At 28.3% G+C, this 19,219-nt stretch overlaps 4 protein-coding genes across 11 annotated transcripts in view; 2 read left to right on the forward strand and 2 right to left on the reverse strand.

Moving 5' to 3' along the window:
* Window positions 1–472: 472 nt before the first annotated feature.
* Window positions 473–10,828, forward strand: LOC111030605 (mannosyl-oligosaccharide alpha-1,2-mannosidase IA). The gene is made up of 9 exons (XM_022310178.1): window positions 473–1,376; window positions 2,370–2,588; window positions 3,150–3,329; window positions 4,779–4,992; window positions 6,253–6,477; window positions 7,542–7,825; window positions 7,928–8,044; window positions 8,118–8,357; window positions 9,569–10,828. The coding sequence occupies exons 1-8, from the start codon at window positions 870–872 to the stop codon at window positions 8,235–8,237; spliced, it is 1,866 nt and encodes a 621-aa protein (XP_022165870.1). The 5' UTR covers window positions 473–869; the 3' UTR covers window positions 8,238–8,357; window positions 9,569–10,828.
* Window positions 10,829–10,884: 56 nt separating this feature from the next.
* Window positions 10,885–18,142, reverse strand: LOC111030607 (HMG box-containing protein 4). 5 transcript variants are annotated; one of them, XM_022310187.1, is made up of 10 exons: window positions 15,080–15,245; window positions 14,675–14,761; window positions 14,514–14,593; window positions 14,022–14,109; window positions 12,895–12,926; window positions 12,701–12,809; window positions 12,572–12,636; window positions 12,386–12,516; window positions 12,183–12,297; window positions 10,885–12,109 (listed from the first exon to the last, which is right to left on the reverse strand). In XM_022310187.1, exons 1-10 carry the CDS (start codon window positions 15,138–15,140, stop codon window positions 11,942–11,944), a joined length of 936 nt encoding a protein of 311 aa, XP_022165879.1. In that variant the 5' UTR covers window positions 15,141–15,245; the 3' UTR covers window positions 10,885–11,941. The 5 variants fall into 5 exon arrangements, with proteins under 5 accessions (XP_022165879.1, XP_022165876.1, XP_022165877.1 ...); XM_022310184.1 differs by having other exon boundaries at window positions 12,877–12,926; XM_022310185.1 differs by having other exon boundaries at window positions 10,886–12,109; window positions 12,877–12,926; window positions 14,514–14,590.
* LOC111030603 (recQ-mediated genome instability protein 1-like) overlaps window positions 15,394–19,219 on the forward strand; it is a 33,326-nt gene continuing 29,500 nt past the window's right edge. For 3 of the 4 annotated variants that reach the window (XM_022310174.1, XM_022310176.1, XM_022310177.1), the window contains exon 1: window positions 17,760–17,869. The gene's annotated coding sequence lies outside the window, so the exon portion shown is untranslated. Of the gene's footprint in view, window positions 15,573–17,759; window positions 17,870–19,219 lie in introns of those variants that run through there. The other variant, XM_022310175.1, reaches the window with a different exon arrangement.
* LOC111030608 (U3 small nucleolar ribonucleoprotein protein IMP4) lies at window positions 16,331–17,514 on the reverse strand. The gene is made up of 2 exons (XM_022310189.1): window positions 16,645–17,514; window positions 16,331–16,583 (listed from the first exon to the last, which is right to left on the reverse strand). Exons 1-2 carry the CDS (start codon window positions 17,383–17,385, stop codon window positions 16,383–16,385), a joined length of 942 nt encoding a protein of 313 aa, XP_022165881.1. The 5' UTR covers window positions 17,386–17,514; the 3' UTR covers window positions 16,331–16,382.

The following is a 19,219-nucleotide window of genomic DNA, read 5'->3' on the forward strand; positions in this document are numbered from 1 at the left end:
ATATTTAGTAATTTATAAATCCCAATCATAGAATAGATAAAATCAATTTCATCTAAATCTGTGTTTCAAACTCCCAATTACGGTCTATGGACTATGATAATACTAGACCATACTATTACAATTATAGTCCTTATAGCAATAAATAATAATTCTATAACATTCAAAAATATAACATTTTAAAATAACTGCAATAAACAATATGACGACCACAATAATATATTTCAATATTATTCATAACTGGGCAGTAATGTATACCTACTTTAAAAAATAATGTTGGGTGGACCGTGGACGGTAGAATGGACGGTTGATCTATATTATATGGTTCTATAAATATAATTTAATATTTTATTATTATAAAAATTATATAACCTCTCGGGAACTGTGATTGTTATCGTACCAAAAAAATTTAAATCACTTTGGGCAGTGTTGGCTGATGCAGGACGTGGAGTGATAACTGATAACGATGTTGTTTTGGTTGGTGGTGAGAGGAGATGATCTGTGTCGAACCCATATTGGCTCATTAGTCGAGCAGCAACAGCAGCAGATTCATATTACACCTATTATTCAGCAATTTAGTTGCTAGGTGGAGTGTGGATGTGCTGCAACTACGGCCGTCATCACTCGTCGTCAATAACGAGGCCGACCATCGTTTATTAACAGGTTCCTCCTGTAACTACTAATTAATCGCAAACATAATTTTTTTTTTTCAAAAATAATCAAATCCCGATCCTTTCCGCACGAGAGGCCTGCCGCTGATCGTATTATTATGCTCGAAATCTAATGCGTCCGGCGTCAGAACGCAATAATACAAATTATAACTGTTGTTGTTATTATGTGAAAGTGCATGTCCACGAGAAATTGTTTTAACAATGACGAATTCGACTTTGCTGCTGCCTCAGTACCACAAGTATCTCAATGGTGCTCCAGTGCCGTTCAGCAGGCGGACCCGGAGGAACAGCGAAATGTGTCTGGTTGTGCTGGTATTTATTTCCCTGACGGTCATCTGCTTTGGAGCCGTGTTCTATTTACCCGAGTTTAAGGCAACCTACGGTGGTACCATTAACAATGTGTACAAGCACATACAGAACGCAGGGCCTGAACTGTTGTTGCCAGCCCATGGAAACTCTAGGCACGATGGAGTATTGGAGGACCCGCACGCCGCTTGGGATAAGCAAATACTGTCAGCCAAAATTGATGAGGACTATTCGGACAAACGAAAAGTGTTAGAAAGACCTGATACAGGTAATGCTATCAAACGGCATATTATCAGTAATAGTAGTTTCAATCCTGAAGCAGAATCAATTGTTGAACATGTCGAAACTAGTCAAACTTCTGAGAATTCAGAGTTGAGACAAAGGCGAAACAAAGTTAAAGAAGTGAGTAATTTTTACACTCTTAGAAAATACTTAACTCTTATGAGCACCTATTATTAAGTGGTTACCTAATTAAAATAACTAAATGTGTTAATATTATAAAAAACAAACTGTCAACATTTTGGCTAGATATGTGTTGAGGGGGATACAACTTTTTAGCTGAAGTGGAGAATAAATATGTGGTGAATGTCTCAAAGAGGAGTGTTGTGATTTGACTGGTTTATTTATTGGTATAATCAGTATTGACCTAGCATACCACAGGCCCATAGATCAGATTTTGTACGGGGTCCCATAATGAACGGCCTTGGGCCTTGTAAAGAAAAATTGTGCCTAAAAATTATTTAGGTTTAAATATTTTGATAGTTACTTTAAGAGTGCCTACTCCCAACATTGACTAGGAACATGCCAAGCAAATAAAAAATATAAGAGACCATAAAAAAAGACGGAAGGGCCCTGGCCAGGCCGTCACTGCGTATAATCATTAAGTGTATTTAATGTATTAATAGACCATAATTTTCAATTATTTAGAGAACAATATATACCTAATTTAAAGTTACTAAAAAGTTTTTTGCTGAACTCTTAATAGCTCAAATAAAAATGCATTTCAAATCTTTAAAAATGTATTTAACTTTATAATTGTGTGTTATTATAGGTAAAATTCTGAAAGTGTCTTAATATTAATCATATTTATTATTATAGGTATAAGTAATTAAGATAAATATTTTTTATAAATTATAATATTATGATTAATAACGATTAATTTAAAAAAAATTGTGATAACAATAATTATTATCAATGTATATCTGTATATTTTTCTTTTAAAATATTATTTAATATTTTAGATAAAAGGGTAAAATAGAAATAATATTGTAATATACTAATATACCTATTACACTTAACAAAGTTTATTAGACTTGATAATGTTTTTTTTGTACTTAATAATGTGTTTGGTTTAACTTATAATTATATACTTACTCATATTTACTTTTTATTTAGATGATGAAGCATGGTTGGGATAACTATGTTAAATATGCATGGGGTAAAAATGAATTAAAACCTGTATCAAAACGAGATCATTCTGGAAGCGTATTTGGATCAGCAAGTATGGGTGCAACTATTGTCGATTCATTGGATACATTATTAATTATGGGTTTACACGATGAGTATAAACTTGGAAGAGATTGGGTTGCTAATAATTTTACTTTAGAAAATGTGGTAAGTAAATGTAGTAAGCAAAAGGAACCTTAATTTATTTTATTCAGTGAATTTACTAATAGTTATTATTTTTACATAAACCCTCTATATATGGTATATTATATAGATAATAAAATATTACATTTCTATAATAATTAGTGTATAGTGCAATAGGTACTACAATATTATAAGTGTAGGTATCTAAGTCTATAAAAGTTTATCTAGAGTTAATGTTCATAATTTGTCCTGGCTTTCTGGAATCCTACAAATTTAAAATATCTAAAAGTATTGAAAATAATTAATGACATTACATTGAAGAAAACCTGTACACTACATTCATATAAAACTGTTAAAATGTGTACAAAAGTTGGAATATTACAACAACCAACCTATGTTGTGTTAGAAATTGGAGCTATTTTTTTTATTAACTTTTAGTACATGACACTATTAATTATTATAGCATAAAATGTGACTATTAAATATGTATTTAGTTACCTAGTATATGCATAAAAATATTTTCTTCCACTCATATCTGTGTATATAATAATTAGTATTAATGGATATGATGTTTTTTTTTTACAGAAAATAGATATATCAGTTTTTGAAACAAATATTCGTTTTATTGGTGGTTTTCTTACATGTTATGCTATGACTGGTGATACTATTTTCCGTGATAAAGCTGATTATATTGCAAAAAAATTATTACCTGCATTTCAAACTCCAACTGGAATCCCATATTCATTAGTCAATCTAAAATCTGGGGTGAGTATTATTTTTAAGATTGTTTGATATCTATGACTAGCTATAACTAGCTTGCGAGGACTAAATAATGAGTTCTGAGGCCTGTATGCAAATTTTAATTTAAGGCTATTTGGCCCATTTTATATTTAAATATTTCCTTTCTATTAATATCACTACATTCTGTCATCGTAATAATAACATAATTTAAATTTATTATTGCATATTAAAACATTTTTAAAATCAAACAAGATGCAGAAATTGGATATTGAATACTCTTCTCTAAATTCTTACCACAGCAAAATTTAGTATTGTATTATAATATATAATTTAATTGATTTATAACCAATAACAAATTATTGAAAAAAAAAAATAAAAAGCATTTTGAATAGAGAAAGATACATTAGTAAAGGTTTGTAAAATATAACATTCAAATTCTAGCTCTTAATATAAAATTTATTAAAACTTAAAAGCAATCTCGAAAGCAATGTAATAATATTGGCATTAGTTTTAACATAATTCACATTTTATTTAAATTAGTAATATTCAAAAAAGAACATTCTTAGTCATAATTATTATTGGTCAATTATATTTTATTCCTCCAAGGCATTAATTAATTAATATTTTCTTTTTTTTGGATGGGGGGGGGGGCAGATCTGAAATATTTTAGTTGGGGGTAAACAAGTATTCTGTAATTCTAAATGATGTTAAATTTCCAAGTTGACATAATCTTAGAATATTCCAGTTACAGTACAGCCTTGCATTTATTATATCAAAATTTAAATCATTATGTTTACACTAGACTAAATTTAAATTTATAAATTATGATAACTATAAGTACACTTCTACATTTATTACTTTTTAAATAGGTAGATTTAATATTATTTATTTTTTATGTACATTGTATAATACATGTTTGGAATATTTTGCATAGTAATAATAAAGAATGATACTTTTTCTACAGAATTTTTTACAATCTGTACAGTTTATGAACAGTATGTAAATTCGATGACTAAAATTTTTCATAGCAATGAGTTTACATTTATGGGCACTTAGCTGTGCCACAAGAATGAAGCATTGAAAATTATAAAATTGTTTCATCTACACTTCAATTATTATGACTCATATGAGTATTAGAACAATTTTTAAAATGTTATGACTTATTATAGATAATATGAATTCAAATATTAAAAATAAAATAATTATAATAATTATTTTCAAATTGCTATTAATGTAAACCATTAAGATGAATAAAAAAAGGTAAAAAATATACATTGTTTGTAGGAAGTGACTTGAACAAATAATTGTTTTCATTTTATAGGGCTTGATACTTTCATTTTTTGGTGTAGTTTAGGTACAATAACTTCTGAACCTTAGCACACCTAGTCATTATTAACTTAGTGGAATATTAATTAATCATAGAATTATTTCTACTAATACATAATAATATAGTATTTTTGGTTGTTTTTTTAGAATAGCAAGAATTATTTATGGGCAAGTGGTGGTAGTAGTATACTATCAGAATTTGGTACTCTACATTTGGAATTTGTATACTTATCTGATATTACTGGAAATGACATTTATAAACAAAAAGTTGAACATATTAGACAGTTTGTGAGAAGTCTTGATCGACCTAATGGATTATATCCAAATTTCTTAAATCCAATTACTGGAAAATGGGGACAACGTAAGTATTTTTGTATTATTTTTAAATTGTTTCTGGTTATTATAATTAAAATTAAAACTCAATAAAATGTAATTTGGCTTTGTAAGAAAAAATTAAAATAATATATACTTAAATATTATAATATAATTATTTAAATACAATCCATATTATTATAAGAATATATAATTGTGTGTATATGCATAGTTAGATTTATTGGTAGAGAAGTTAAAATCTACATCCGCATTTTCAAAAAATTATCTGCTTAATGATTATAACTAAAAAAGGTGGTTAAATAGTATAAAAATCTAATTTATTAAAACAGGTATACTCAAAATCATAATTTGAATAAATTCAATATTAATGGATATTGATTAGGTTATGTACAACAATGAACATGCTCAGTAAATCACCAAGTTTTATATAATATAATATGTAATTGAGTATCAAAACTTATATCATTGAATGTATCTTACATTCCTAAGAATTTTCACACATTTTCTTAAAATGTTTTTGTACACAATGACTAATACTATTGAGTATATATTTCACTTAATATTAAAACTTTAAGTACTTTTAAAAATAATCTTAAACAATAAATTATCTGCTTGTCTTCAATTATTTTTACACAATTTTTAGAAATGTTGGTTTTGTTTTGTATTATCTTATTTATTACATTCTTATCGTTTGTGCTACGTATTTTATATTTATATTATCTTCAGTCTCCAAAAAATAATTACCTTGTTGAAATGTATAACTTAAAAATGTAATTAAAAATAATATTAACAATCCAAAGCAGTTTGACACTTCAGATTATATAAAAAAATAAATAATTAGTTAATAAACCATTAATACTCAAATATGAATTAGAAATTGTAACCTTTATAAATACAAGTACCTTTATACTTAACTGTAATTGTTTTATCAGAGATCATACATAATTAGTTAAGCAATCATTTTTAATAACTTAAAATGTACTTTTATTTACATAACATATTTTGTAATTTATTAAAATGTATTATTTTTAAAACTATAAATTAGCAAAGGTAGAATTAGACTATTTAACTCTTGACTTAAAGGCATATATTGTAACTGTTGAGCTGTAGTAGTTTATAACTAAAAGCTGATAAAAAAAAAAACAACTTTACCAATGTTTTTCTTTTATACATGCATGAATATAAAACTATTATATTGTAATTATACAGTTTTGCAACTAAAATTTATCATATCTATCTGTACATAATGTGTCATATACATATTCATAATTGCATTGTATTATTTTAGGCCATGTATCACTAGGAGGCCTTGGTGATAGTTTTTATGAATATTTGTTGAAAGCGTATATACAATCTAACGGCAAAGATTTAATAGCACGTGACATGTTTGATGATGCTATGGCAAGTGTGATGGATAACCTAGTACAAACATCTTCTACTGGACTAACATATTTAGCAGACATGCGTTTTGATCGACTCGAACATAAAATGGACCACTTATCGTGTTTTGCAGGTAAATAATAATATACATATAACAATATAGTTGGTTTTACCTAACTCCGGGTTATTCAAAACTCGGTTTTGTGTTGTACAGTTAGATTTTATGTGTAGTATTTGGTAGTCATTCTTATGTCTTATTAACTTTCAAAGAATTACTGTTTTTATAGACTATTAATAATAATAATAATAATTAACTTTATTGCAACTACATCAACACGAATAATCCAAAAATATAAACATAAAATACCATAGGATAATTATTGCACCACCTAATAAAAGCAAAGCTTTGGGAGAACGAGTTCTAATCACTTAAAGAATACAAATAAATTGAAAAACAATCTACTGTTTATACTAATACTATACATAGTACAACAATTTTTATGTATGTAATAATCTTATAATTATTATATTATCGCTGACAAATCCAATCAAACTAATTAATATTAATATTTAATAAGGGACATAAATTAAGACCATACAATTTTTTGTCTAAAAACGTTTTGATGCCAATAAATGTATGTCAACATTTTGTTTATACCTAGTATTATGTTCATGATCTGATACTGGTATTAAATGTTTAGTTTACACAAGTCTACTAATAGATATTGGTTATAAATAATCTTAAAACTATTTACCAATGTAATGTTTTTTATAAATTAGAATAGTTTAAGTTTGCATAGGAAAATTAACTAAATATTTAATAACACCATTTATTGTAACATTGATCTAGATATAATGTTATTTAAAGTTCCTCCCCAAATGGATATACCATATGAGATAACAGATTGCACTAAAGCTAAATAAATAATTATTGTATAATTTACATCTTATATATACTTAGCTTAATTAAATACATAGAAAACATTTTGTAAAATAACATTAATATTCTATGATTTCTATTTACTATATTTAAATTATTTTTCAATTCTACTATTACTAAATGTAATTTTATGAACTAAAAAGTCTAAACAGTCTTTAAAACAATAATAATTTAAACTTTTGAAAACTTCTTAGTTCATGGATAACTAGAGCTGATAATTGTATTCAATACTTGATCTTATACATGTGTAATTTTAGGTGGAATGTTTGCACTTGCTGGCGAAACTCTAGGTAGTGATGCGTCTAAACATTATACTGATCTCGGTGCTAGTTTAACAGAAACATGTCATGTAGCTTACGATAAAACTGCTACAAAATTAGGACCTGAAGCTTTTAGGTTCACAGATAATTATGAGGCAGTTGCAGTACGAGGCACTGAAAAATATAATATTCTTCGTCCTGAAACAGTGGAGTCATATTTTGTTTTATGGCGATTAACTCATGACAACAAATACCGAGAATGGGGATGGGAGGCCGTACAAGTAAGAGCCATTTTACTTAATTGAACATAACGATTGATAACAGTTAATTATCAGTCTCAGTTTTCAACATAGCTTAACACATTTTGGTTTTATTGTATTAAGGCTTTTGAAAAACACTGTAGAGTATCGGGTGGATACAGTGGAATTAAAGATGTTTACCAAATAGATTCAAGTAAAGATGATGTTCAGCAGAGTTACTTTTTTGCAGAAACTCTCAAAGTATGTAATATTGACTAGTAATTAGATGTAATTAAATAGTTATAATTTTACTTATTCATAAATTATGTTCTAGTATTTATACCTATTATTCAGTGATGATAATCTAATTCCATTGGATAAATGGGTGTTCAATTCAGAAGCTCATCCACTTCCTGTAAAAGAACGTAATACTCAATATAGAATGCATCAATGAGTTATATAATCGTTGTGAGTTATATGTTTGGAATGTCAAGAACTTTGTTTATGAATTTTTTATGTTTGTTAAACATTTCAAAAACTTAACTAGTTTTTGAAATTCTTTGACATTTATTAGGTAATTATGTTTTCTTTCTTTATTTTTTATTAAAATCTAAAATATGTATGAATATACTGTAGATACCCTGCTGTATATTAGTATACAAAGTTACTAAAATTTTACGTTTCACAAGATATATAGAATGTTCTATCTGTTAATTTGTAAACAATCACCATTATAATATTTTATGGAAATTAAGATTTGAATAACTTTGTATATTTAATGCATATATAGATTTTGTTTTGTTAAATCTAACTATTTGGAAACCACTCTCAATGATTCATATAATTAATTTTCTGTGATAATAAATAAATTTTTTTTGTCTAGCTATAATTCAAATTTTAAGCAAGATTCTTTGTTATTGTTTGCCAATTTTTCTTTTTTAACATCTCTTAGTAATTTTTTCATACTAATAAATATTATTTTTTAGTATTTGTTATCCATAATTTTTCAATACAGATAACGATTTCATAGATCTAATGTATATGTTTGATTTTGATATATTTTTAAAATTGGCAGCTATTGATATACTTTTTACTCATTAGCATTATGTAAATTTTAATATTTACTAATGGTATGATGGTATTGGTTTAACTTTAATTTCAATTAATTAAATAATGATTTTAACAGTATTTTAATTTTAAGTTGTAGAATTAAAAATAGTTAGATTCTATAGATATATCAATAAAAAAAACTTAAGTTATGACTATGGTTCGGGACATATTACTCTAATAATGTTCCATTTGTTGCAAATATACAATTAAATTTACCAATACATTTGGTTTCTTTCAAAAATGTACGATTAAATAAAATTGTAATATTTATTATTGATTAGAGTTCGGGATTTATTGCACTCAAAAATGCTTAAATTTGTCAAAATTATTTTTTTTGTAAAATATATTCAGTCAATTTTTATTGTACCTCTATAGGAATTTGCCAACGTACAGTATAATCAACCACAAAAAATAAATGCATTTAAGCTTGAACCTTAGTTATGACCTACTTTTTGTTAAATATTACTTTGGATAAATTATAATTATTATATTATATATATTTTTTTTAATACAATTGTATTTACTTTTAATAGGGTGATCTGATTTAATTTACTCTCACACAATAAAAATAATCTACATCTTATAGATGTTTTAGTATTTTTAGGTTTAAGTTAGTGGTGGTTTTGATTACTAAATTCAAACGATAAATTATTGTTTTTATATGTTTTTTTACAGTAGTAAAGTAATTTTCCTGCACTTGATTTGTAAGTAAAATGTTTACTATACTAATGATAATAGTCGTACAGACATAATGTCTTATGTAATTTATATATGTACATATTATACCATAAAATACAATTATGTTGCACAATAGTTAACAACATAAAGATAATTCTATTTACTAGTTTTACAATTCTTTAAACAATTTGTATTTCAATTTTCAATCAACATATTTCCTAATTCACATACCTAACATTAATATGTTATAATTGCATTTATATTTTTAAATGGTAAAAAAAATTTTATTTTAATTTTCGATTTGCAACCAGTATTTTCATTTCATGTTATACACATTTACATTAAAATCTTTTTTTTTTTACACAATTGGTGACAATTAATTAAATAATTCAATTGTTTTATTGATCTATGCTGTGTCAATAACATATGCAATAATATTTTAAACTGTAACATGGCAGTTTTAATTGTATATGATTAATTGCATTAGGGATTAAAATGTTTATTTGGTTTATTATACAGTTGATTATACAACATTTACGTCAACAATATTTGTTGTACATACTACATTTTTTTGGTGTTTAAACACTTCATAGCTATATTAATATCTTTTATATCTCAATAAGTGTATTATTATTTTCATAAAATTCAAAGATATACCATTATTTTCTACTACTTTTACCACTTATTGTTTAACTTGTATAGTTTTGTTAACTATGTAATATATTTAGACATATTATAGTATTACATTAATATTATACAGGATGATTTGTTTAGTTTGGTACGATTTAATGTGGTAAAGTTATTAAGTTTTCCCACCACAGAAAGTCACATAACAAATCATGCTTTATAGTTTATAGCAGTGGCAAAGCTTCATAGGAGACAATGAATGCAGGGAATATTGGAAAATGGGTGGAGGTCCTAGGTTATTACGTTATGAAACATGTTTAGCTATTTGTATTTTAATTTTAAGCAATCATTTATAACTCAGTTATTTATGTGTTGATGGTGTTCCTCAAAACTCTTTATTTTGGTTGGTTTATTTCTGATGTGATATTGTCTAAATATCTTTATCCATATTGATTGCCCAACTTATAATATTTTTTCGACTTCTTTCCGTGTTTACTTACCCCTTGCCACTGGTTTATTGTACACTATTTAGCTATTCAATTTTTGCTTTAAGTGCTTATTGAATCAAATGTGCACTTGTATGTTATACATTAATTATTTACACTGTGTAAAAACCAAAAAAAAAAAAAATTGTTAAATTAGACCATAAATAATTTAACATCAAAATGTTTATTTTTTCTAGTTAATTGTACTAACTACCATATTATACTATTAATACTATTAAATTACTTTCTGTATACTATAAGAATAATACATTTTCAAATACATAATATAATTTATGTATTGTTCCATCCTTTAAAAATGGAGGTTTTATATAAATTGATTTATTTGACTACTCAATTAGTAGATTGTTACAATTATGTTCAAAACAAATAGTATAATATCACACCATTCGCATTTATTTTGAAATTGTAATTTATTTGTACAAACCTATGTGTATGTAAATATAAAAATATAATTAATGCCAATGGTTCACTTTTGCAGTGACATAATTGATCATAACATCATAATCACTTGTTAAGTAACTAAATTATAAATACTATTATGATGTGTTATTATGCTTTTAGTTGAGTTTAGAATAAATTAATTTAAAAGCGTGTTAAAGTTTATTTGTAAGATAACAAAATAATGAAAAAAAAATATAGTTGTTTTTTGCATTTTGAACTGTATTAAATCTTTTAAAAGTACATCCCATGTCCTCATATTATTCCTAAATGCTTGATAATTATCAAACCATATTATATACCCTGTACTACAGTGGTCGCCGCTTATTGGACTCACGGTTAATTGACTCATTCGCATATTAGACTCAAAACGGTTGGTCCAGATTCGCACGGTTAGGTTAGGTTAGGTTTTTGAGTCATTCGCCTTATTGACTCATTCGGTTAATTGACTCAAATTGTAGGGTCCCAAAGTGAGTCCAATAAGCGGCGACTACTGTATATTAAAATATGTAGTTCTTACTTCTTAGTAGATTTAGCGAAAAATTTAATTAACAATAGGAAAATAAGAATACTAACATGATTTTTTTTTAGATTTGTTTTATTCAGTAGTTTAAAAATAATAATACAAAAATAAATAAATGTTTTGTTCTGTGATAAAAAAAGCTTTAAATGTTACACAAATATACATATTTTGTACAATGATTTCTATTAGCTATTACATTCTAAACATTTATTTCTTATCATAAATTGGTAAAAATTATGTACATACAGGAAAATTCAATAATAAGTTTAATTAATTTTATAATCCTGGCATTATATACGCTATATCGTCCATTAACCTCGACATTGTTTCTTGGGAGTTCACATTAATTTCGGTCACTTGTTGGGTAAGGCAAAGTAAAGGTCCCAAGGCACATAACAAAGAATCTAGAAGGACCGATACACTTCCATTTACAGCTATCTGACCCTGAACACACAATATCAACATGGTTGACAATGAGAGAAAACAATTGTAAAAGTAGTCTTACTAATCAGCTCACCTGATGTTCTTTTAGTCTTTGGCCAATTATTCCCAACGATTCGCCAAGCAAAGCCAAATGAGCAGCCACATCAATAGGTTGTGTTGATCTTAAAGCTTCTAATTTTGGTTTATTTCTGAATATTCCAAACAATACAATTAAAAAGCACAGTTAGATGTTTAGTGGCTACTCTAATACATGTCACATTGTCAAATAGTATTTACTCATTGATAGTATCTATTGAAGTATCAATAATTTCGGCGCTTGGTTTTTTTACTGTAATTTTTGCGTCATTTGTACTGCTGTCAGTCAATCCTTCACGTTCTAATAATCTCTTGGCTTTGCGTACCCATCGCTACAAAATTAAAAATAAATTATTAAATGTCATTATTTCACTTAATGGAACGTACACTTTTATCTTCAGTTGGTACAGATTTCCACATGTCCCTGAGCTGTTGATTAATTTGTGATGTACCTTGATAAATTGTTTCATAATTAAAAGAAAATAACATAAATTAAAAGATATTATAGAAACTTACTAAAGTTTGGATAAGCATTCATCAAAGTCTTGCGGACTTCTTTAGCCCACAATGCATATGCCACAAACCCTGGCTCTTTCATGTTTAAATTTTTGAGAGCATACATAAACTAAAAATGTATAAAAAAAAATGTATCATACACAATATATCTGAAAGGCAAGGAAACAAAAATTTACTTGATTGTGTTCTCCTACCGAAACAGAAGTGCCGCTGGGTTCAGTGTCATCTGTAATAATTTAAGTAATAATATTTAAATTTAAGAGTGATATCATCAATTATATAAGGTCAAACTTAATTATTAAGTAACATTATAATTGTTGTGTTTAACTGAAAAATGCATTTTATACAGCACATAACAATTGGGGAATCTTATAAAAGATGTATTATGTATTTGTTTGATGATTTTGTATAATTTTCTGGTAATTATTGCACAATACACTATACACCTGAGGCAGTAGTAGGTAATACCCACTTCAGTTGCGATACCACAAAGAAAAACAGAAACCATGATACAGTGATATGAAGGGGAAAAGAAAACAGTGCTGAAATCTCTAATTCTTAAGGTCCCCACACACGGTGGCGGCAGTGGTAAAATTCTTTTGACTTGGTGGTGCCGCCACAGTGGCAGTAAATTGTGTTCGGACTCATTTTACCGCTACAGCCACTGCTACTGCTGCAGTGTGTGGGGACCTTTACTTTACTCAGGATTTTTCATAGCTAATGGTCAGGGTCGAGAGACCAAACGGTGCCTTTGTACCTGCATCCTGTATTTAGGTCATGGCCAACAAAACAATAATCTAAATCAAAGATCTTCAAACAATTCCTAGCAGAAAAGTTTTGACTAGCCAGCTAGCTGCAGCGATATACAATAATAAGGCAAAATTTAATTTTAGGTAAATTAATTACAGGTACCTATGGTGTATAACCTATTAATTTTATTTATATGTAGTACAATGCAAATACTATATTTCTAAATAATTATTAATTGTATTATAGTTCAATAATAATAACTATAATACATTTATTAATGCATCGGAAAAACAGACTAACCTTTGAAAAATTTAAAGTTTGTCACACCACTGCATAAATTGAATGTAAAATTAAATGTAGGTACCTACCTTATTCCTATACTCTGTTCTAAATAATAAGAATTGTGTGCAAACGACCAAATTACATTCCTTTGCCATCAGAATAGATCGTCTGCTGGGGTCACTGAGCGCAACTACACCGACGTGCGGCTCTTTAGCCACATCCCCCATGCAGGAACACAAATCTTATTCAGAACAGAGTATCCTGTATGTAATTATCATAACTTACTCACCACAATCCTTCATGTCAACTGTCCATTCGCCACTATCGGTGTGTTGTTGGTCTTCTAAAAATTCCATACTGTTATCGTCTTCATTAAACTGAGAAAAAGAAGACTTCTTATATAAATATGGACAGTTATTACTTATAAATATTTAAGAGGACGTAATATCTGCACGTGTTGTTTCTATCTAACTAATGCATAATGTATCTAATTGTACATACAGCAGTTCCAATGTGTTGTTAGCTTAAATATTAGAGTGAATTGAACTATCATCAATCGTAAACTTCAAAATTTAAGATTGATGATAGGTCAATTCACTCTAATATTTAACTTATTTAAGCTGACAATATAAAATTGGAATTTTTGGACCCACATTTTGGTATATTATGAGTTAGTAAGATGGAAACAACATATCCGGTACACAACACTCTTAACGACAGAATATGTGGTACATTGACATTATTATAAAACGCTAAGGTTTGTTATTTTTCAAATACTGACTTGATCAAGTGGCTCGTGGTTGGACGATTGTTTTTTTGAACTTTGTTTGGACGACTTAGGAGTTTTTTCTTTTTCTTCTGCTGGAAAATAGTTAATAGTTTGTAAAATATACGAACGAAGCTAAACGTTTGTTTTTAATTGTTAAAGAATTTTTTACGTACGTAAGTCCGAAGATTCAAAACCAAGTAACTTGGAAGACTTTTTTATAATACGTCCAGATCTCGAAACAGCAGTTACCTCCGGTTCGTCTTTAATATTAAACAGACAGAAGACAGAATGTAAGAATAATAATAATGTGTAAGATTATCTAAGAAAATATTATAGTGCATTACTGCAATACTGCGTTACTTAGTACTTAATTATAAGTCCAAATTTTTCGTTATCAAGTTAAATTGCAAAAATTTAAAATGTGGCACAATAATTATGGCTATTGGACCGATACTGATCAGTCAACCGATAGTAAGGTTTCTTTGAAAAATCTAAAATAAGACATTTTCAATTTCTAGCATATTTGGTTATTACAATAATGGTGATTTTTATTTATAGCTTGTATTGATTGTACATACTGCGTGTAGTAGAGGTAGACTGTAGAAAGTAATAACTAATTACAGTACGAACATTTACCATAATAATTGATTTCGCAAAAAGGGTTCCGTTTTGGTCTATTTTTGGAGTCCATATTATTATTTATGAATATAATATTATGCGGTCGCAGTCTTTTCCCAGAGACTAAAACCGTTTAAAATGATAACTTATGATAACAACAAATAAACGACCAACTGGAGTATATTTAGTAATAATTGATGTCTCACACTGTACCTACTTCTGTAGTACATGGTGACACACTGACACTCGTGATTAACATGATTTAATCGTAGTTTCATGATCAACAATCAAAACCTTATTACTTTCATTATTTTGACTGTTTTCCATTTATTTTTACATTTTATTATATTCATAGACTATAGTGTATGAAAGAAATGTGTTTTTGTTTAAAATTGTAATTGTAGAAGAGAACCAAGAAGCCTAGTTTTCTCTTGATATTTGTCCACGTCTACTGTGAGTATCGTTACCCGTTTTGAATTCCACATATTTTTATTTTATTAATGCCGGTTTATTTTTAGAAGTATAGCTGCATAAGTATGTAGATGCTTTAAAAAATATGAATATTTTCAAAAACTAATTAATTGTTGCTTACTGATGAGTGACGGTCGTATACAATTGTTTGGGTTTATTGGTAACATTATAGTCAGTTTAATGTTTTCAATTTTCAATCGTGACAGAAATAGTATTGTTTGATTATTTTAAACTGTCATTCGACATTTATGTGTTTTACAATGTACTTATTGTTTATTGCACTCATGTATTTATACAAATGGAACAAAAATGTAAAGAACATCTATGGGGGGGTTAGGTTATATAATAATATTTGCCTGCTTAAATGTTAGCAAAAAAAAATAAAATGTTCCTTTCCTACTAAAATTGGACTCAAATTTCTGCCTATCCCAAAATAACAGCTATAAATTGATTTTGCCATTGCTAATAGTTACTTTTATTATTTATTGCATTAAAATATTTAATTCTATAAAATAAAAATCAAGGAGAAACGAGAGCAAAATGTGTAATACTATTTAATCTTTGCTATGCGCAAATCCTAATACTGTCAAGCTATAACATTTTTTTTTTTTTTGGATGATTTAATATTGTCCTATTATTTTTTTAAATACAATTCGTAATTTTTCTCTTTGGTTTTACTACACATGGTAAAAAGTTTAGTATTGCAAAATTGTCACATCATTAAATTAACATACAACAAAAAAATTGAGTTTAGGTATATTTTTTTTTATTTACAAATCAAACAATCACTGCTTAAGAAAAAATTGTGTCATCTTGAGCCCATCCATCATTTAATGATAAAAATCGTCGCTTGGATGCAGTGTTCATGAACGGTCTTAACATCCATTCTGTGTCTGCAGTGTCAGCTGATTCTAAGGTTCCCAATTTTATTTGGTAGAGTTTCAATTGAAAACGAGGACCAACTTCACTCATTTCAATTTTGTTACCATCAACCTAAAAAAATTTTAAATTGAATAACTGAAATTAAAGTATATAGATTAAAATTAATTCTTACCGTTTTGTAAGTATGGTGTCTAAATGATATATAGTCATCATGGTTGGCAAAAGAAATTACTCTCTTGCTGTCTTCTTTAGGAACCGGGTACAGATACTTTAAAATGTTCATCGTTCTTTTACCGAGCTGGGTTTCGAAATTGTGGAAAATCAAATGTGGAAACTGTTCAGACATTGTACCAATATCAGGCACGTCATGCCTCATGACCACGTCTGTCAAGTTGAAATAAGCCGTCGGGCCATACGGCATATGACAAACAATCAATGTGTCCGGAACACCTCTGTGCTCGTGCACAACAATGAAATCAGTCACCTCATTTGCCCGGCAGGCCTGCACCAATTGCTTGATCTCATAGTTACCACGATTCATGCGCTGGGCATTTGGGAATATCAGCCTGAGTTCCTTGACGAACTTTTTCAGCCTGGCCGAAGGGTCATGAGACGTGGTGATCATAATTTTCGGGTCCTCGACACCAGCCCAACGGTACTCATCGTCCTCGTGTGAGGTGCCCGCGCCGCCCTCTTCGCCACCGCCGTTGGCCGATAACCCCGGTGACTCGTCGTCCCATTCTAATTTTTCCTGCAAATGCAACGCCTCTGCACGCAGGTCATAATGAATTGGAACGTTCTCATCCAGACAGTGTTTCAACCGTTCCTTTTTGTCTTGAATCACCTTCTGGCGGGTCTCCAAACTCTTCCGATACAGATACTCGCGTCGGAGTCGAGCTTGCCGGCGTAACATGATTTTTGGTGACCAAGTCGACTAAACGATATTATTAATGAATACCGGCGGTGCAGCGGCGGCAGTTGGTGTTCACAAAAATACTAAAAATATTCAAATATTCTATCATAGGTTGGGAGTGTGCAGCACGAACTAAGTAAAGTTTATCTTAGTTCCTAGTGTTCACTGTTCAGCGTTGTGACAGAAATACGTAATCACTATGCACGTGGTTGTGTTTACACACGATAACAGATCGTCTTATCGTCAGCCAGTCGTCCCGTCCGTGGTCTTTCACAGGTTGTCCTCGACGTCCGCCTCACACGCGGACACACTGTTCGTTGTTTTGTTTACATATTCATTTTTTCAATATAATTTACGATTTTTTCATAAACATAATATTATTCAATTATAACCGTCGAACGTACGCTAATGTTTCGTCGTGTGCTTACTGCTTGTCACTCTGGATCTTAGGTCACAAAAAAATTCATATGCCTTAGTCTAAACCGTAAGTATTTTTCAATCGCTTAAAACCACAGCGGTGAAGAAATTAATCCCATTTAAACCCCGACGAGATTTTCTGCTAATACGAGTACGGTTAAAAATTGTACGTAATTTACTAACTACACTACTTACTTGGATGTTTCTGATCAGATTTTCGGCCCTTTTCCCTGTCCATCGTGTTTTCACAACGTTTTATTTTCACTCGGTCAAATATTTATATTCAGTTAATATTTTTATCACGAGATTTATTTTTCTTATCAAAATATCAAATACCTGTGTTAAATTTTATCAACTGGGAGGATAATGATAAGAAATGTCATGAAGTGATATCGAATTGCGCTTATTTTTGAATTTCATAAGCATAAATTAAATGTATAAAAATTAAAAAATTATTTCTACTTAGGTTACCTATTATAATTATTAACTGCTATAGATATTTATGCATCACCATTATTCATTGTTAAATTATTATAAATAATTTTATTATCTGTATTTCATGTGTACATTAAATACTATGTTATTAGAGTAATACAATTTCAAACGTTTATTATTTAATTTACCATGTGCATATTTAGTATTATTTACCATTATACTATGTTCAGTGCAATTATGCAAACATAATATTTGTTGTGCGATTAACTATGTTTTAAGAAAAGTATTCGGACTTTTAACACCCAACAGTTGTATTGATGTCTGTCATTCCTCACTCCATATATTTACAAAAACGGGCAATCATTATCACGTAGTATGGCGACTGGCAAGTGCAAATTACCGCTTTTAGCATGTCGTTTTCACAAGTTAGGGAGTTATTGTTAATATAATAGTTATAGGCTCATAACATTTCAGTTTAATCGAGTAATATTCTGTTATATTAGATATTAAATATAGGCTTACCAATGAATTGTAGAATTTAAAAAGACTCAAAATATGTATAAAAATACAAGTTTTCAATACTAATACAAATCCTGAAATAATAAGTATTATCATAATTTATTGTTGAACATTAAGTTTCAATATATTTTATTGCATCTAATATATATTTATCCTATTTTATAAATGAAATATACCAATTGTCATATGTGTATATAAAATCTTAGAAAAATTAATTGTTTAGATGGATACTCTTAACTTTAATAATTATATCCAAATTAAAAAAAAATATTTTATTTTACAACTTTAAATATGAATTCACTTATTAGGTATATAATATTCAATTTTAATTTTGTATGCCTCATGTTTAAATTACATTTTAATTGTGTCATTGGTTAAGCATACACAAAGTACACTTAATCAATGATTTGTAATGCTGTTTCTGTACCATTCAACTGTCTAATTTAATTTAAATTTAATTTGT

Source organism: Myzus persicae, unplaced genomic scaffold, assembly GCF_001856785.1.
Source record: "Myzus persicae strain clone G006 unplaced genomic scaffold, MPER_G0061.0, whole genome shotgun sequence".
In the NCBI taxonomy this organism is placed as follows: Eukaryota; Metazoa; Arthropoda; class Insecta; order Hemiptera; family Aphididae; genus Myzus; species Myzus persicae.